The following is an 18809-nucleotide window of genomic DNA, read 5'->3' on the forward strand; positions in this document are numbered from 1 at the left end:
AGAGCTAAGCGATAGATGCAAGATTTAAAGGATGGAAGCTAGTGCAACCGGAGAAGCAATCCTTTTCAAATACTCTAAGCAGAGAGACCGCCTGAAGGTATGTGCATAATTGAGAGCATGTAGATAAATATGTTTTTATTTGTTGATGCTACCGTTGACTGTTAAAGTAACCTTTGAAGACTATGGATTTGGATGCATTCCCTTTAAATGTGAATTTGGTAAAGATTCTATTTTATATTCATAGTCTCTTGTTGCTTTAGGAGATAGCTGTAGGTATAGCGTCTTTGAGATGTTTTGGAAGTTGTACTCTACATATGAATATTGACTAGAGTCTCTGCTATATTATGGCAGTTATAGATTCTCCTAGAGTAAAAAGCATTTTGATTGGTTTAAGAACATGTGCATTATGCTAATTAAATACTCTAAAAGAATGTTTGACTCACATTTTTAATAAGTTTTAGTTGATGAGTCCAGCTTCATCATTATGCTGCCAAAAATTTTTCATCGTCTTCGTATCTCATATCTAAGTAATCAAGCTTCTCTTCTTCAAGATCTTGAAAAAGAAGATTCTCTCATTTATTCAACTATTGAGTTTTCTTGTTTTGCAGGTGCAATAAAGGAGTAAAGATTTAGTATCGCAACCTCTTTATGCTTTTTCTTAGGGAACTCTAGATCCAACACATTCACTACAAGAATTTTGCCTTGAATGGACCATTTATACACATTCCTAATAAACACGGTTAGTTGAATATGAATTCTGATCACATTTTCACTTTCAATCCTTTGTCTTAAACCTTTTTTGTTTGTGATCCTTTGAACAACAGTGGTCAGACAAAGATACCTATAACCAAACACTATTGAACCTGGGGGGATCTGTTCAAGAAGAATTATGAAGGGATCCATACTTACCAAGTGGAGAGGGACAGTAAACTCATAATGTTTGTATTACTTGTAATTTGTGTTTTCAAGAGCTGAATTATTGTACGACCTTTTAAATTATAATTTTATAGCAGAATTTGTGGATTAAATATAATAGATTTTCAATCTATACATAAATAATATGTCATAGCTACAGTGTTCGATGATGATGTGTCATGTTATACTTTTCGACCGAAAAAATGGATTCGGCAACGGAATTTTAAAAAATGAACAATAATTGATAAAACGGACAGATTATGTGCTTCAATGTCGGTTTAAAGGGCTTCATTTGATTCTTGGGCTTCAGTTGCAACCGACATTAAAGGGCTTTAATGTCGGTTGAAAATTTCATTAAGGGGCTTTAATATCGATTGCAACCGACATTAAAGACAGTATTATTAAAGCCCTTTAATGTCAGTTTAAAACCGACATTAAAGGGCTTTAATAACATTAAAGCCCGAAATTCTTCTAGTATATGTATAAAGTAATGAAAAACCATTCAAATATTTGAATAAAATATATGAATAAAATATAATTTAATAATATATGAATATTTAAAATATAATTTAGTAGAAAAATCTGGACTTTTAATTAAGATGAGATTAATTCGAAAAGTGGTGAGACGGAATCTAAAATAATAATAAAATAGGAAGATTATGTTAACTACATGAGCAAAATTAGGAGGGCAGTTGTTCTTGAGGAATATCAGCAATTACTCTATATATATAACTCGATCCTATTTTTTATTCTACAATTACCTAGTATTTGTAATTTCATCAACTAACAACTACTATGAACTAGACAAGAGCAAGTCAAGGATTTAAGAATTTGTGATCATATGCATGTCACATGAGTTGCCAAAAATCTTATTCTCTAGCGGTTTTGCCAATTTTCAAAAAGAAACCTTAAATTTTGTCATACGCTCCAATCCCTCTAGGTTATAATTAACCAATTTGGAGATAAGTTACAGTCTCGGTATATATTTCTAGATAATTAATTTAAATTGGTAATTAATTATATATTGTGTATATCTGGCTTCCCATAAATTTGAATTGAGAATATTTTGATAGATTATCTCCAAATTTTTGTTAATTTAACTTGTAGATGTGTATATAGTTGTGTTCCATGTATGTAGGCCTAAGATGTTGAGCCTCTGCAATTTTCTCTAGTATACAACTTAAATTGGTTAAGCTTTGTTCTTTCATTTTTATCTTATATATTTTGAGCTTATATATACTAAAGATGTTTATATAAGTGGATGTAAAATATTTATTTCATTGTTGTGTTGAAGCATTATATATACTTTGTTGTTCTACTTTTACATTCTCATCTATATTGTTCAAAACCTTTTTATTTGTAGATGAGTTGGAAGATAGAGAACATTCCTCTATTAAAACAAATTTTAAATCATCATATGCTAGTATGTTTGATTTTCATGTTGAATGATTAAAACCGTTAATTAAATTGGAAGCAAGTAATTTTGAAGAATTCGACATGCTGAAATTTTAAACAAATTCTAATTAGTAAAATGCAATTAAACCCAATTCAATTTTTAGCAAAAGAAATAATATACTCAAATTTCATTATTTATTTGCAACCATACTATACTGAGTCAGAATAAGTGCTACCGAGGGAAAATCAAGTACTCCTTCACTAAAGCAAGACATTCTTGACTAAATACTATCTCCAGAATAACTCTTATTCTTATAGTCATTTAGTTACCGTTTTCGGTCAAAAATTACTGACACTTAGTAATTCTATAAGTGTAACCCTCCATTTTCAGATTTCAGAGATCGCCTCCAACAGTGCTACCAAATTGAAGTGTCAAAGTTGGGAATAGTCCTAAGAAATCTTAGCCATTTATGGAGTTTAAGTTGTTCTGAATCCCATGTTACAACACTTCGAGGGGATAGGCATCATTAAAGAATAGCAAAGGTTGCCTAAAGTCAACAAGCAGGCACAACATAGGAATCTCACGATCCAAAACAATGAAAGAGACCGCCAGGACACATTGACACATATCCTTCATCCACTTACTATGAACTACTTCCCCGACTCACCTTGATCTTGATCCATGCAAACACTTTCTGAATGGAGATCACTCCCAGGTTGACACGAAACGAAGCATGAATCTCACGGTGTGAACTCTTAGGGATGTGAGAGCTAAAATCATTATATATTTAATTTTACTATGAACTACTTCCCCTATTCACCTTGATGTTGACTCATGCAAATACTTTCCGAGTGGAGGTCACTCCCAGGGTGACATGAAATGAAGCATGAATCTCATGGTGTGAACTCTTAGGGACGTGAGAGCTAAGAATAACATATCGTATATGTTATTGATCTCTCAGTGAAGTGTTCTAACAACATATCATATATGTTATTATTCTCCCACTGAAGTGTTCTACTTGTTTGGGTATACTTTTACTTAGGTTTATTCTGGCTAATTAAACAACCTAAGTCTATGTGGTTTATCCAAGTATAATGTTTATAAATGGATTTAACCTACAATGTCTAGGTGATAAATCGATTTTATTACCTCACACCACTCACACATGCTCATAAAACCGATTAACAACGCTCAATTATTCGGCCATAATCCCCAGGTAGGAGGTGTTTCGTAGACCGTCAACTTAAATACCTTCAGCCTAAGACAGGATTATATACCGGGATGAGTTTGTAACTGTGTTTTATAAGATAACGACCTATTTTAACTATTAAAACAAGTGGTTAACCTACGTGAGCATACAAAGTATCTTTGTTATGGATTTTAATGTCTAATCCAATTTTATAATAACTTATAAAATAATAAACATGTTTTGTATCCATAACATACATCAAAGGCATTCAAACTTTAATATAACACTTTATTGAACTTTAATACACAATTGAAAGTCTTCTACACGAATAGTGAAGAGCCTGTTGGGATTGGTGTCCTAATTCTCCCAAAGTCTCATAGTTTGTAAACTATACACATTGCTATGAATAAAATAAGAGTTATTTTATTTTACATTTATTCATATCCAATAAACAAAGCTCCATGGTTATTGTATGTAAACTTAAGTATGTCTATGAGATATACAAGTGGATCATGCCTTAAGTGATAACCTAAATAGGTTTGTAGTATATGGATTAAAGAGGGATACCTGATCCTTGTGACACTACGGATACGGCCCACTTTGTAGAGGCTTACAAGTGTTGTGAACTACTACAGATGGTAGATCCTAACCATTCATGTAGAGACATGCGAGCGAGGGTGTCCTATACAAAGAGTTTGTATAAGATCAGACCATGAGATGACTAGTCTCTTTATATAATGTCATTGATACTTGAGACGTACATCTCACCTAAACGACCATAGGTGACATGACCTCAATCCTAAGTGTTTTGGGAACTCCTGCCTTTGAGGGCAGTTCTTTGATTAGTATGGGTGAGAGTGGCTAGATTACCAACTCAACATGCCTACTTTTTTTTTAATTTGTCTGATTTGGGAGCTGGGAACTTAGTTACACAAGATGGAATTCACTCCTTCCCTAGAGCAGAGGTAAGTAGATAGATTACTCCCTTAAGGGCTGATTCCGAGGCTTGAACAAAGTGGCCACAGCTTCTCTTTGGAAGAGAGGACTTAGTCATAGTAGGACTATGACTTATGTTCATTAGAGGGATCAATGGTACTTAAGGAGTTAGATGTAACTACAGGGGCATAACGGTTATTGGCCCAACTGTACTTACGATCGATCTGTGAGGATTATTGCACTGTTGATTGGTTGATATGGACACATAATATATTTGTAGTAAGAAGAGTTCAACTGTCTGTCTTTAGTTGAGTGCCTGGCAGTTAACGGATGGTGGATCCCGTGACTAAAAAATTTAGTCAGTTATTTACGTACCATTGGAGCTTCGAGCTACAAGTCCATAAGGTCCTCTTGGTAGCTCAATGGATTCAAGTTGAGAATCAGTTCTTGGTGTTGATTTAAAATGTTCAAATTGACAAGAGGAAATTTGATTATATATGATATGATCGATGTGATGTATGAGATACATCAAGTGGAGGATTAATGTAAATGAAATCTACATTAAGTATCATGAAATAGAAAAAGAACTATGGTTTATATGTTTCATGAGATGAAATACTAAAACTATAGGTTATAAATATACTATGGTAAGTTGGTTATAATATTTATTTATAATAATATTAATTATTGGATAATTATATCTTTTTCTCTAATAACCAATTGAGTGGAAGGTTATTGGTAGTTTCATGGTAATCGTGAGATAAAAGGAAAAATGTTTTCCTAAATTTAGTAGTTGTTGAATTGAGATTTTCCATTCTCAGAAAAACTCATGGTTGGCTGTCAAGTAAATTAGATTCACTAAACGATAACTGAAGAGAGACTATACGATCGTGGAGTGACATTACATGATAGTTCACTCAACTGGCCATTAGCTAAATGATCATGGAGCTTTTGCTAAACGATCGCAGAGCATTTGTTAAACTATTGGGCATCGTTAATACGATAGACTCTTGCCATCTCCCACTTCCTCAATCGTTTACACGATTATTCTTCCTTCGGTCTCGTCCTCTAACCAAGTCCACACAGATCCCACACTTCTGGATTCTCATACCGAGAATACCAAGGTAGCCATTATGGTGGTGTCATACTCAACTCGACGTATTCGATGTTTTGGAAGCCGTTCGTTGAGTTTGCGGTGTTCATGTGGTGGTTGCTGATTGATCGTGCTATGTTGTGGTCTTAGTGTTCAAGCGTTCGAGATTACTGTCTTGCTGATTGCACGAGCGTTCGTGATCGAGAGGAGTTTGAAGATGAGTTTTCAAAGGTGTGTATAATTCTTTCCTTTGATGATCTTAAAAGCATGTTGTAATTTCGTTTTATTGCATGACCAATTAGTTTCCGTTTGATGATTGTAATTGTTAATGTTCAAATACGAATAGGATTTGGAATGATCATTTCACTACTCATGGAAACCCTCACATCCGATTTTCTTCAGCCCCACCCTCTCATTCGCTCGAGAGAGACTCGATTTGATGATTGTATCTCAAACCAATTGTTCATTAGAGGATCAGTATGACTTGGACAAGAGGTAATCTTAGGGGTAAAACAGCTATTGACCCAGTCGTTATTACGAACAATTTGTGTAGAGTTAACTTACTAATCATTGTTATATCGAGTGGACACAATATATCTACTGTGAGGGGAGTGCAACTACTGAGTTTCAATGGAGTGACCTTGTAATTAACGAATGGGGATAGCCAATTAATCTCAAATCATTGGAGTCCATGATCTGTAGGTCCATTAGGTCCCCTTACTAGCTCACAAACGGAATAAACCTTAGAATAGCGTGATGAGTTAATTTGAAACATTCAAATTCGAATTGTGGGAACTAGTAATTATATATGATATAATTACGTGGTTAATTATTGAATTAAACGAAATTGGAGAATCGGATAATATTTAAATATGATTTAAATATTAAATTCTTGAATAGGAATTCATGGTAGTGGAATTGGTATTTAATTAATTTAATATATTAAATTAAGAGAATTAATTAAATTATTTAATTAATTATTAATTTTATTTGAAAAAATAATTAATTGAATTAATTTTTGTAAAATTAATAATTCTTTCAATTTAATTAAAAGAATTAAAACTGAAAATAGGTTTTTGTTTGTAAAATTAATGGAGTGAATTCCATCTTGCACCCTATGTCCCCAGCTTTCTACCCGATCTTACTCATCCTGAATAAACAGGAATTCATAGTTAACTCAAGATTAAGGTTAAGTTACCTAGGTCATCGCTTTGAAATAGTTAGTCTTTAAATAGTAAACAATATTAGAAAGTAAGAGTGATTTATTTCTTTATTTGATCTTATGCAAACTCATTTCATATGACGCCCACTCCTCATGTCACTGAACGAATTAGGATCACTTCATTTGTAGTCCTTTACAACGATTGTACAACTACAAAGTGGGTTGCATCCAATAGTGTTACTTGAATAAAGTACCCAACTTTATTCGTATACTATAGACCATTTTGACTATTTGCTGAACTCGATCTACTCTTATGTCTCCATATAAAGTTCAAGTATTCATATAATAGTCATAGATCTTTAGTTTATTAGATTTAGTTTTTACAAGTGCAACTTACCTATTCAATAATAGTTTTACTGAATAAACGTCAATAACATCTTTATTGATAATAGAATATGTTTAACATTACAAATCGCAAGTTTTAGGACATACAACTCAACATACTCTCACTTGGACTAAAACTCAATATATAAATTAAACCCCAACTTAAACTTAAACATTACACTTATCCCTATAACAATTTTCAACCCAATATAAGAATATGAAAATGAACTTTATTCAATCCTCCCTACCACCCCCCCTTCCCCAATATAGAACTTAAAACTCAACTGAGAACATTAACGAATTGAAACAAACCAACTCATATTTACATATCTCAAACTCAATATAGAACTTATGTGGAAACTTAAACTTAAACATAATTATACATTTGTCCCTATAACAATTTTAAATCCAACATAAGAACATTAAAAAATCTCCCCTCCCCACCACCACCCACATCTCAAAATTAATCTCAAACTCAAAATAAACTTAAACATAACTATACATCTACTCCTATACCAATTTTAAACCCAACATAAGAACATTGACAAATATAAATGAACTTCATTCAATCCCACACACACACTTTAACCTCAAACTTAATATAGCATATTCTCATCTCAAAATTATTTTCAAACTCAATATAAAACTTAAAACTAAACTTCAGAACATTAACTATACTTTACATAACTATACGTTTATGTTGTTACCATAACTGCAGAATAACAACATACACGGTCTTCTAATTAGTTTACTACGAAAGTTGAAGAACTCATACCTAGTTCGATTTATCTTTCATGAGTTGTAAGATCATAGCTTTCATATCATCCATCTCAATTTGTCTTCTTTCTTCCAATTCGTCCAATCTAGCCAATCTAGTCTTTAAGGATTGTATCTCTTGTTGTTACTCCTCTATAACTTTCAAGGAGGATGCACTTGACAATAATTTATTTTTTCTTGATCTTTTACACTTTGGTGTCCTACCAAGACCCACTCCTGTGCCCAACACCTGCTCACATATTTCTTCTTCCAATATTGGTTTAGAACCTTCTTGGGTGGAGGCTTCTCTTAGCTCGACCATTTGACTGTACATCAATAATTAAGACTAATAATTATAGGATAACTATATATAAATGAAGTTACATTGAGGAATAAAAACTTACATATGCATCATTAACAGCCTAATTAACAAATCCCAATGTTTTTTTAATTTAACCCTCTTTCGACGCTTGTAAAACCATCAGGATACGTACGTTCTCCCGACAATGGTTTGAAACACCGTTGGGATAACTCTAATAAAAAATTTTCAACCTTTCTTTAAAAGTCGATGCCTCGTCTATACCATCGGGATAGGCACTATCTCCTAACGCTATAATTTTAGCATCAGGAGAGGCCAGCAAATCTTTTCCCTAACGCAGTTTATGCCGACGATCCAAGAAAACGACATCGGGATAGTCGATTTGTCCCGATGCTATTCAAGTTTTTTTTGGGAGATTTTTTTTCTAGCGCCACAAAAAACATCGGGAAAAATGAGTTCTCCCGACACTTTTTTCTGCGTTGGAAAAAGTTTCGTTGGGAGAAACCAAAATTCTTGTAGTGAATGAAATCAAAGGAATAAACAAATACATCTTCCGCAAGTATCATATGATTTATCTAGTATAATTCTTGTCAAATCGAGCATAGCTCGATTGGCATACAAGTTTGTTTGAAACAACGAGATATGTAGTTTGAATCTCCTTACTTTTAATTGAACTAATTTTTTTAAAAAAATAATTATATAATTCTTGGGATTCCACTCATTTTTAAACCACCTAAGGTTTGTTCCTAAATAAAAAATTAAAAAAACCCCACCTAAGGTTGAAAGATTTTCTTTTATCAACCAATTCTTACACAAGCCATTTTGGTCCAACAACATTTTAACCCTAAGCTCCACTTTCGTCCACACAGGGATTCCAATCCAACCATCTTTGTAAAACTAAATTTTGGTCCTTCTTCATGCAAAGAAGTTGAAGCCGTGTGAACATATCAGCTCTCCAAGTGTAGTTGTTTCTGTGGGCCACCTGTCCAAAGTCATGACAGGTTTCATTTCAAAAGTGAGTATAGAATTTTCACATTACTTGAAACAACACTTTCTATTGAGAAATTATTTAACTAAAATGTGCAAAAATTGGTCAACTGCAGTATTTCAATATAGGTATAAAATGAGGGCAAGTTTTTGGAGCGATTCTTAAGTCGATTATCCCACCCAAAAACACCTCTCAACTAATTATTAAAAAATAATTTTAATTTTTTCTAAAATCAAACATAAATATTATAAAAAAAAATAATAATTTTGACAATAACAAAAGTGATTTTGATCATGCCAAAATCATTTCAAAACATACCTTTAATGATTCAATGTTTAATTTCACATTTGTAAGTGTATTTTTTATACTATTAAAATGAATTTTGAATTATTAAAGCACTTTTTGAATAATTTTAAGAATGACAAAACTTATTTAAATCATTTTAGAATTACTATCAAACATATTACGTTCAATAATCATATAATAGGCTATAAATCTCGGACAAAATTGTATTGAGAAATCCCAAAATTATCGATTCTTTTGGTTTTCTCGGTTCAATTTTTTCCCGATGAACAACGAGATCATGTTTTCACCATAGAAATCTGTCCGAGATGAACCGAAATCCACATTATTTTGTCAAATATCTTTGCTAAATTTGATTTTTTTTTTCCAAAAATTTAAGAATGACATGACAAGATCCACTTGGAGAATCCATTTAGATAATTGGTACATCCATTTATAAATTTGGAAGATAATTGAAATAAAACTGGGTGAAAGTTTTGAAAATGTTAATATAAGATTTGATAAAGATAACAAAACTTGAAGAAGATTTCAAGAGGTAAGATTTAGTATAAAATTTGGAAAGATTACTTAATATTTGGAAAATTAACCTCAAATTTCATTTCACGCAAAATTTCGAAATAATCGATAAGATGATAAAATTAACTTTTTATTCAAATATCGGTGGTCAATCTCAATCGAGATGGACTGATAAAAATTATTGTAACGAGTTTTCAAAAATAGTGCTAGATTTGAAAGATGAAAACTTCTAGGTGCTAATTCTCACAAATTTTCATCTTTTATCCGACATAAGTTCGGATTTGATTTGATTAGATAAAAGTTCACTCTATCTTAGATTTATTTTCACTAAAATTTAGTCAGTTTCTTCATGTCCAAATTTAGTCCTAACACTATTTTGATTATTAAATAGCTAATGGAAAATTAAAAAAATATATATATTATCGTTCTCATTTGAAATAGAAAATAATGAAGGAATCGAAATTTCTCAGATGAAGCGTGTGAACTCATGTGCCCATGAAATTCATTTTGAAAAATTTGGAAAACAAAAAATAACAAAAAAAAAAAAAAAGATAAAACATATATTTACAAGCATGCTATAGAGGGAAGAAGACATATCCTTAAAGACCTTCTTCAATATTTTCTGGACGAATTTCTTGTAAACTTTCTTCAAGAATTTCTTCTCCGCAATCTTACAAACAGCCACGAATAAGAACACCATGATTGAGTCTTTCTTGTCATTATTCAACCAGAATTGAGATTGTGAGATCTCAACTTTGGAGAAGGGAAGAACAATTTTTACAAAAGCAAATGGTTATGTAAAAATTCCTTCCGAGAGATATGAGATTTTTCTTGAGAGAATTTTCTTTATAGAGAGTTCTTGCATATTCAAAATCAACATAACACCACATAAAAAATTCTGCAAAATTTTCTTTTAAGTGAAAGTGATGGATGGGGTGGGAGTTAACTCCCCTCCGCTCAACTGTGGGAGTTATTCCAATTTTAATTTATTTAATATATATTTAATTTAATTTAATATATTATTAAATAAATATCAATTACTTAATAAATTAATTTAAATTTCATTTCAATCATATTCAAATAATATCCTCTCATATAACCTATAGTTTTCATATGAATCTCATTTATATTAATTAATATTTTAATCTAACATTTATCTTTTTCATACAATAAAGTATAATTTTAAATCTTATTCAAAATTAACTTTATATTATAATGTATCCATACATTATATTAATTGTATCTCATATAATGAATTTTCCTATTTAATTTGAACAATTCAAATTAATCTAAAATAAATTATTCTTGTTTTGTCATTAGTGAGCTAGCAAGGGGATTTATGGACTTACAGATTAGAAGCTCGATTAATTAATTGAACTGACCTTATGGACCTACAAATTAGAAGTTCAATTAATTAATTAAACTCTTTAATTAAATTAATCAACATCATTAACTGCAGGTCACTCCACTAAAGACACGCAACTGCACTATTCGCACTATACATATATTTCTATGTCCACGGATATAACCAATCAACAGTAAGTCGACCCTTCACAAATCACTCGTAATTACAACTTGGTCAAATTACCGTTTTACCCCTGTAATTATATCTAACTCCTTAAGTCTCACTAATCCTCTAATAAACAACTTCTTATGGTCTAACACTAAACAAAATCCTCCCGGGCTAGTGAGAGGGAGGGATCTTATTGTTCAAGACCCGAAGTCAGCACTTAATAATTCATACTTATCCTAAAGATGAGAATGTGTAGCTATATTCCCAACTCCCTATTTAGACAGATCCCCAAAATAGTATACTTATTAAGTCAGCGAGAGTCGGGTCTCTCACCCATAGAAAACAAATGACTACCTCATAGATAGAAGTTCATAACTCACTCGAGATTGAGGTCGAGTTACCTATGGTCATCTTATGAAATGTTAATCTCTTTAGTCAACAGTATTATAAAGAGAAATTAATCATTTCGCGATTCGATCTCATAGAAACTCTTTGTATATGATACCCTCACTCGCATGTCTCTACATGGACTATTAAGATCAAATTGTTTGTAACACTTTGCAACTCTTGTAACAATTATTGTTTGTAACACTTGGATAAGGCATCTAACCTTATTCATATACGATAGACAATTTAAATTATTAGTTGAATATGATCGATCTATACGTCTATCATATACTGTTCAAGTTTTATAAGGTAATCTTGGATATTTTTTTAGTGAATAATTACGTATATAAAAAAAACGTTATTAATTACGAAATTTTATAATATACATCCCAACAAATAACACTTTAAACCAAAATATTATTTTATATTTTCTCGATTAAAAAGCACTTGAACCTGAATTTTTACATAAGTAACCAAGAAAGGACAAACTGTTTTATTAACTTCTATGTATAAATTTTACTAATTTTCATGTGATATTATGTATATTTTATTAATTAGTAGGGGGAGTGGAGTGCGAATTGCACTTTGTTTGGACCAGGAAATTTTGCAAACCCCACGAAAACATCAAATATATATTGTAAACCTTATACTTCCCAACTCCCCAAACTCTACAACAATTCCTCCCTAGAATTCACAATTCTCCTCAGACCCAGACATCCGTTAAGAATTATATCAATTAAAGTTTAAATTATTACACAATTAATTTAAACAATCATATTAAAGTTGTAATAGTTTCAATCAAACAGAAAATCATTCATAGATCTGTTTTGGAGCGTTAGGTCAAATTAACAAAATATATAATTAAAGTTGAACAAGGTTTTTAAATATACAATATTTGTGGCATCAAAATCAAAAAGCACCACATCACGACCACACAACATATCAAACATCAAACATCAACATCACCACTAGAATTTGAGAGTAAGGGAGTTTCATTTCAACTCATTCTTTTTCCTTTTTGTTTTTTTTTTCGGTTGCGTGGTCATAAATCCCAAGTTTCGCCATCAGGTGAACATGTACAAGAATAACAAAACGAGGAAACAAATCTAATCAGAGATTTTGGCCCAAACTTACATGTACACATTCACTAGGCCCTAACAAACCCCAATCTTCTTCTATTTCTCGTCCTTCTCCCTCACCCCCCAACAAAAAAACCAACTGAAACCAAAACTATATACAAAATACACTTCTCAATTAACATAGCCTAGTCTAAACAGAGTATCCGTCTCTGTTTCCCCATTAGTATTCATTGCGACAATTGAGCTTCTGCATTTATAACATACAAATTTCCCCGGTACATCATCAGAGTCTTGTATCCCTGAACATCTCGTATGCCGCCAAACACCGCATAAGTCACATGCTAGCATTCTCTCCCCATCGTCATCCTTGGCTCCACAACTACAATCGACTGTCCACCGCTCTACCCCTCTCTCCATTCGAAACCTGTTTAGTGCAATCTTCACTTGGCATCTTCCTCTGACACGGACCGACTCCGTTTGTCCAAACAACAGCTTGACCTGGGTGGAATCGTCTACACCCCCATGGTCGACTATCTCTTCTGCTTGAAACCTTCTGAACATCAAGTATACATCTTGAAAAGCTTTTGATGCTTCAAGCTTCAAGTCAGACATGGTAGCATTCGATGGAAGTATAACTAGTTCTGGAGGAGGTCTTGAGGAATTTTCTTTAGAGTCCTCCACGACTTCAACCTCACACAAGAGGCATATTGAAAAAGGATTCAACTTAGTCGACAGCTTCTCCGGTTTATAATCTTTTACGAACTGCTTGCAGTCTATGAGCTTCAAGGCTGAGCTCACCGCTGCTTCCCTAGTTGCCTGGGGCCCATAGTTCACCATAGAATTTGGATGAAGCATGGCATCGTACAGAAATCTCAAGTCCAACAGAAGATTTTCTTCAGATGGGTAGCTAGAGATGGATGACTCAGTGGAATCAGTGGCTGTATTCGATGAAACACTGCCCGGTTCAAGTCTGCATAATGACAAATACACCATTGAGAGACCGCAAACCATGAACAGAGCCTTGCACACCCGTACGAACAATAACATAAAAAAAGATCAAAGAAGAAAGACCATTTCATTTACCTGTATTCGAAAGCACCGGATTGAGGATTGCGTTGAGCATTAACAACCATCCCATCAGATGATACTTTCCCTCCAAGATTCTTAAGGCAATAATCAAGGAGTTCAGGTGGACCAGCTTTGCACACAGCACCACGAAGGGTGCGCCAAGTGACCCAATTCGACCCAGATACTGCATGCAAAACTTTCAGCATTGCTTCCTCAACACGTGTAACATCACTTCTTGTCCACGAGCACAAGACCTTGGACTGCTGCTTCTCATCCGAGACATCATTAATGGTTGATGATGACTTGCGAACATTATGAATTAAGCTCATCAGAAACCTGAAGAGATCTCTTACATGTACAAGCTTACGCTCTGACAAAGACTGATAATATAAAATTATATCCTGCAGGTGAGAACGAGGCTTCCGTCCTTGAGATGTAAAGATTGACAAAGGTAGGCTAGAGAGGGTTTCAACAGCCATTTTGTAGGCATCAGGAGTCACAGCAAAACTACCGGCACCAAATTCATAACCCCACTCGCCATACCATGGATGACCTTTGGTGATGGCATGAAGCAGCCGGTACTCAACCCCATACTTCTTGGACACATCCATTACGCTTACCTTCCTGCCGAAAGACATAACAAAAAATCAATTATTCCATGAATCCATGACAAGGAAGAATATGGCACTTTCACCATTTTCCGCACAGAAGATAGTATGCTCAATTTTATTTGGTTTTGGAACAAGGAACAATAATTCATTGATAAATAAAAAGAGAACACAGCCAACCAATGATTACAGAGCATAGATTAGGAAAAGAAAAAAAAAAAAAACTGAATTGATAGAAATAAAAGCAGAAAAAGTGAAAGACTGAAAATCACAGCCCACATAGGAAAAGCCCCAAGTTGTTACAAATGTCACTAAGAGGATAAGCAGGAAAATGTTTAAACAATAAACACCACTAAGAAGCTTTAATCTTGATAAATTCGTACTCTTTAGTTTCTTTCCAACAAAATATCTGAGAGAATAGTTTTTGCAGCATTAACCCATAACAACTGGGCTTTGGTGGGAAGAGCAGGCCCAAAAAGAACTTGGATAATATTAGATCTGCTATCCTCCCCAGAATGCAACAGATATTGAAGAGAATACGGCAGAGGGGTTGATTTTAAAAGAGAAACTATTGGAGTATACAAATACCAACGCAAAATATAGGGTACAACATTTCTCATCAACCTCAGATTAAATAACCCTAAAAGACTCAACTATAGGCAGGCACCATAGTCAACAGAATAGAATCTTTTCAATTACATCCTTAACAACCCACTAGGAATAAAACATAATGCTCCAATTCATGACCATGCATTGTGTGTGAGTACCTAATTTGTAAAAGAAAATTATAACTAGTAATACAAAGCTTTGTTCTTCGTTGGTTAGGTGGAAAGAGCGTTGAAATACGTTTCACTTAGCTTTATCAATCATGCATGGTTTGTCATATTAACCAGGATTCCAAATCAAACAAAGCTTAGAACTGAGAAGCTTACTACACTACTTTTTCTATAAACAAACTGAAAAGATAGCAAACAAATATATTCAGAGATTCATAAAGACAACGCAAATACTTGTTGACAATGTGAAGTGAACTGAAACAAGCTATAAATACTTAACCAAAAGGATTCACTCTAGGGATGCCTCTTACCTGACTCCAAGCATTTTACAAAACCGGTCCCAAAAATCCATGATATGGCATCCAGACAAGTGCTTTGAACCACCCTCTCTTCCATTGACCCTGAGTAGGTGCCCATAACCATTGGAGTGGACCACAGCATGTAAAAGATGGGTATTGTTCTCTAATTGCTGGTACACCCAGTCTTCCACATCCTCCGTGCTCGTTACATGATTGCACGACTTGCATCTAGAAATGCAAATATAACAAGGAACTCTTCAAAATCGTGAGAAAAACAAAAGCTAAAACAATGCTTTAGGCATAAGAGCCATAAATATCAAATTCTGCAAGACAAGAAATAGTTGATATGTCTGCCTATCATTCAACTATAACAATTTTACTTCTACACAACAAAATAAATAAGGAACTAAATTCAAACATAAGAAAATGAATTTTGTGAAGTGTTTATTTGGCAACACTGTTTAAATGGAAAGGAAAGCATGGCAGTTGTGATCCCAGAAATATTGTTCACCTTCTGCACTGTAATATTTGACTCATAGATTAAAGTTTGCTTATAAATCACGTGACATGGGCTAAGAATTCTGTAAATCATGAATCATCCAGCAAAAATTATATCTGAGCTCATCTATAGACGATGACGTGTCCATATCTAAGCTCAATTCTAGTCTAGAAAGCAATCACACAAACCCATTGAGCTAAACGGAAGAACAAAGGTAAAAATTAATGGAAAATCTGGATTGTTCAGTCCAGAATAAGCATAAACGAGGGAAAGGGGTGTGGTTAATGAGCTCACTTGGACTCAGAGAGATGCAAGACGTCTCCACAGCACATACATGGCTTATGATAACCTCCAATGGAGCTTCCATTAGCCTTTATTATGAAATGGTACCGTTTCGCGCACACAGGATGTGCACTCCACCCTAATCATTGCCATACAATTTCAAACAATTCACATAAATCATCAAACAAAACACCCTCTTGGGTGTTCTTGTACAGTAATCCATAAGGGTAATCATAACCCAAAAGTTAAAAATTTAAAACGTATAAAAAATTCAAGTGAGAATTTGATATTCGACAAGTTCCAAACTTAAAAAGATAAGCAATATGGGGACAGTGGAAAGAGAGATGAATGAAATAATTTTTTACTATGAAGAAAAAGAGGAACACGCAGCTACGTATTTTATCAGCCTTTTTCCGAGATGTGGGACATTGTATCCACAAACAAACAAGCCTCAATTTCCATGAAAATGACTCTCTTCATTTCCCAACTTCTCTCTGTTAAAGAAAAAGATCCCTCCCACCCACCACCCCACACTTTGAAAAGAAATACATAAATAATCTCTCCTTACAGTATAGTAATTCAAATTTATTTCTCTCATATCAATACTTAGACAACAAAATAAAATAAATTAATCAAAAAATAATTAAGAAAATAGTCAAAAGCGACCCCCCCCCCCAAAATAATAAAATAAAAAAAAAATCATCATCATGATCATTCATCACCCACTGGCTACTACAACACCGTACTCCCAAAGTTTCGAATTAGCTGTCACTCAAACATTATATCCAATTTCGTTTCCATCCGGCCACGTGTAAGACATCGAACGGTCATCCTCAACACCAATCAAATCAAGGGCCCCACAAAAGGAAAAAAATGAAACAATCCCCCATCTCAAAATCTCGGGAAATTATCGGCATCATCAGTCAAATTCGCGAGATTTTCAGAGATCACCATCGGAAAAGTGAGAGAGAAAGGAGAGAGACTCACCAACAACACGGCACTGATCGCAGTAAACGGATCTAGATCTGGGGACATCCTCCTCAACGATATCGAGATAAACAACGGCAGGTTGAGAATCAGGGCCGTCGACAAGGTCGCCGACGCGGAAGAGGATCTGCCATGTAAGAAGATGAGGGAACAAGGAAGAAGGAGGAGGAAGGAGAGCATGTTTAGAGAGGAAGGTGCGAACGTTGGTCCGGAAAGGAGCGGTGAAGAGATGGTCGTGGTCGTGGTCGTGGTCGGAATCATCAGAAGCGGCGGCGGCGGCGGTGGACATGGAGGAAGAAGGGAAGGAAAGGAAATCGTAGAGATCAGCAGTGACACGTCTCTTCATTCTCTTGAGAGGACGAGCGTTAACGACCATAGCTGAAAGGAAGGAAGAGAGAAACAGACGGCGGAGATTAGGGTTAGCGTTGTTAAGAGACTCAGAAAATCGGGGGAGAAACTGGAAGACCCAGCAATAGCGGTTTAGGGTTTTTTCTTTTCCTTTTTTTTTAAAAAAAATTTACTTCGGTTCGGGTTTTGTTTTGGGAATTGGAATTATTTGAAATTATTTGAAATTTGAACCGAAGAAAAAGAGAATGGAGAGTCGGTTTAGAGAGAGGGGGGGGGGAGGGGGGGGCGCGATTGCTTTTTTAATGATAAAAGAAAAAGTGAATTCGAAGAAGATGAGAGAGAAAGAAATGATTTTAACAAAAAGAAGGAGCGCTCTCTCTACGAGAATCATCTACCATACTCTTTTTTTTCCTTTTTTATTTTATTCGCTTTACTTTAATATTTTAATATTCTAGAGTTCTCTAAAAAAAATAATAGATTTTGTGGTCCAATTTTCAAATTTGGTTAAACTACATTTTTATCACTTACCCAGTTTGGTAACTCTTTCATTCTTTTTTAATTATTAGTCAAATCTCAAAAACAAAAATAAAATTTATTTTTAGGTCATATTTGATCATTATTTTATTTTTTATTTTTTAAAATTAAGCTTATTTACTCTCTGTTTCTTATAATGATTTATATTTTTTGAATTCAAAGTCAAATTTTAAAAACAAAAACAATATTTTAAAAATATTTTTTTTAGTTTTTATATTTTGGCTTGATTTTTCAAACCATTTCTAAAAAGTAAATAACAAATGAAGATGGAAATAGTGTGTATAGACTTAATTTTAAAAAAAAAATAAAAACCAAATAGTTACCAAATTGGGTTTTAGTGTTAGATGTATTTAAATAATAATACCTATAATTAAAATATGGTATATGTATGTGGGGTTAATATTTTATCACATTGTGTTATTTTATTAGATTAGGCCCATTATGCGATCTAATTAATTAAGACCCTAGATTC

The 18809-nt window shown here is 33.6% G+C and overlaps 1 protein-coding gene and 1 long non-coding RNA gene across 2 annotated transcripts; both read right to left on the reverse strand.

Moving 5' to 3' along the window:
* Positions 1-8701: 8701 nt before the first annotated feature.
* On the reverse strand, positions 8702-10815 carry LOC120072524. The gene is made up of 2 exons (XR_005480513.1): positions 10565-10815; positions 8702-9132 (listed from the first exon to the last, which is right to left on the reverse strand). It is a non-coding gene; the product is annotated as an uncharacterized LOC120072524 (long non-coding RNA).
* A 2016-nt stretch (positions 10816-12831) lies between these two features.
* Positions 12832-18080, reverse strand: LOC120073294 (PHD finger protein At1g33420). The gene is made up of 5 exons (XM_039026047.1): positions 17456-18080; positions 16481-16607; positions 15700-15915; positions 14020-14628; positions 12832-13906 (listed from the first exon to the last, which is right to left on the reverse strand). The coding sequence occupies exons 1-5, from the start codon at positions 17829-17831 to the stop codon at positions 13108-13110; spliced, it is 2127 nt and encodes a 708-aa protein (XP_038881975.1). The 5' UTR covers positions 17832-18080; the 3' UTR covers positions 12832-13107.
* Between the last annotated feature and the right edge of the window lie 729 nt (positions 18081-18809).

Source organism: Benincasa hispida, chromosome 3, assembly GCF_009727055.1.
Source record: "Benincasa hispida cultivar B227 chromosome 3, ASM972705v1, whole genome shotgun sequence".
NCBI lineage: Eukaryota > Viridiplantae > Streptophyta > Magnoliopsida > Cucurbitales > Cucurbitaceae > Benincasa > Benincasa hispida.

Bases quoted from the DNA above. Each gene is read 5' to 3' on its own strand.
- LOC120073294 (XM_039026047.1), bottom strand. From the start codon at position 17,831: ATGGTCGTTAACGCTCGTCCTCTCAAGAGAATGAAGAGACGTGTCACT. The intron at 16,608-17,455 runs GTGAGTCTCTCT...GGCAATGATTAG, and splicing joins CGATCAGTGCCGTGTTGTTG to GGTGGAGTGCACATCCTGTG. The intron at 14,629-15,699 runs GTAAGAGGCATC...GTCTTTCGGCAG, and splicing joins TGTAAAATGCTTGGAGTCAG to GAAGGTAAGCGTAATGGATG.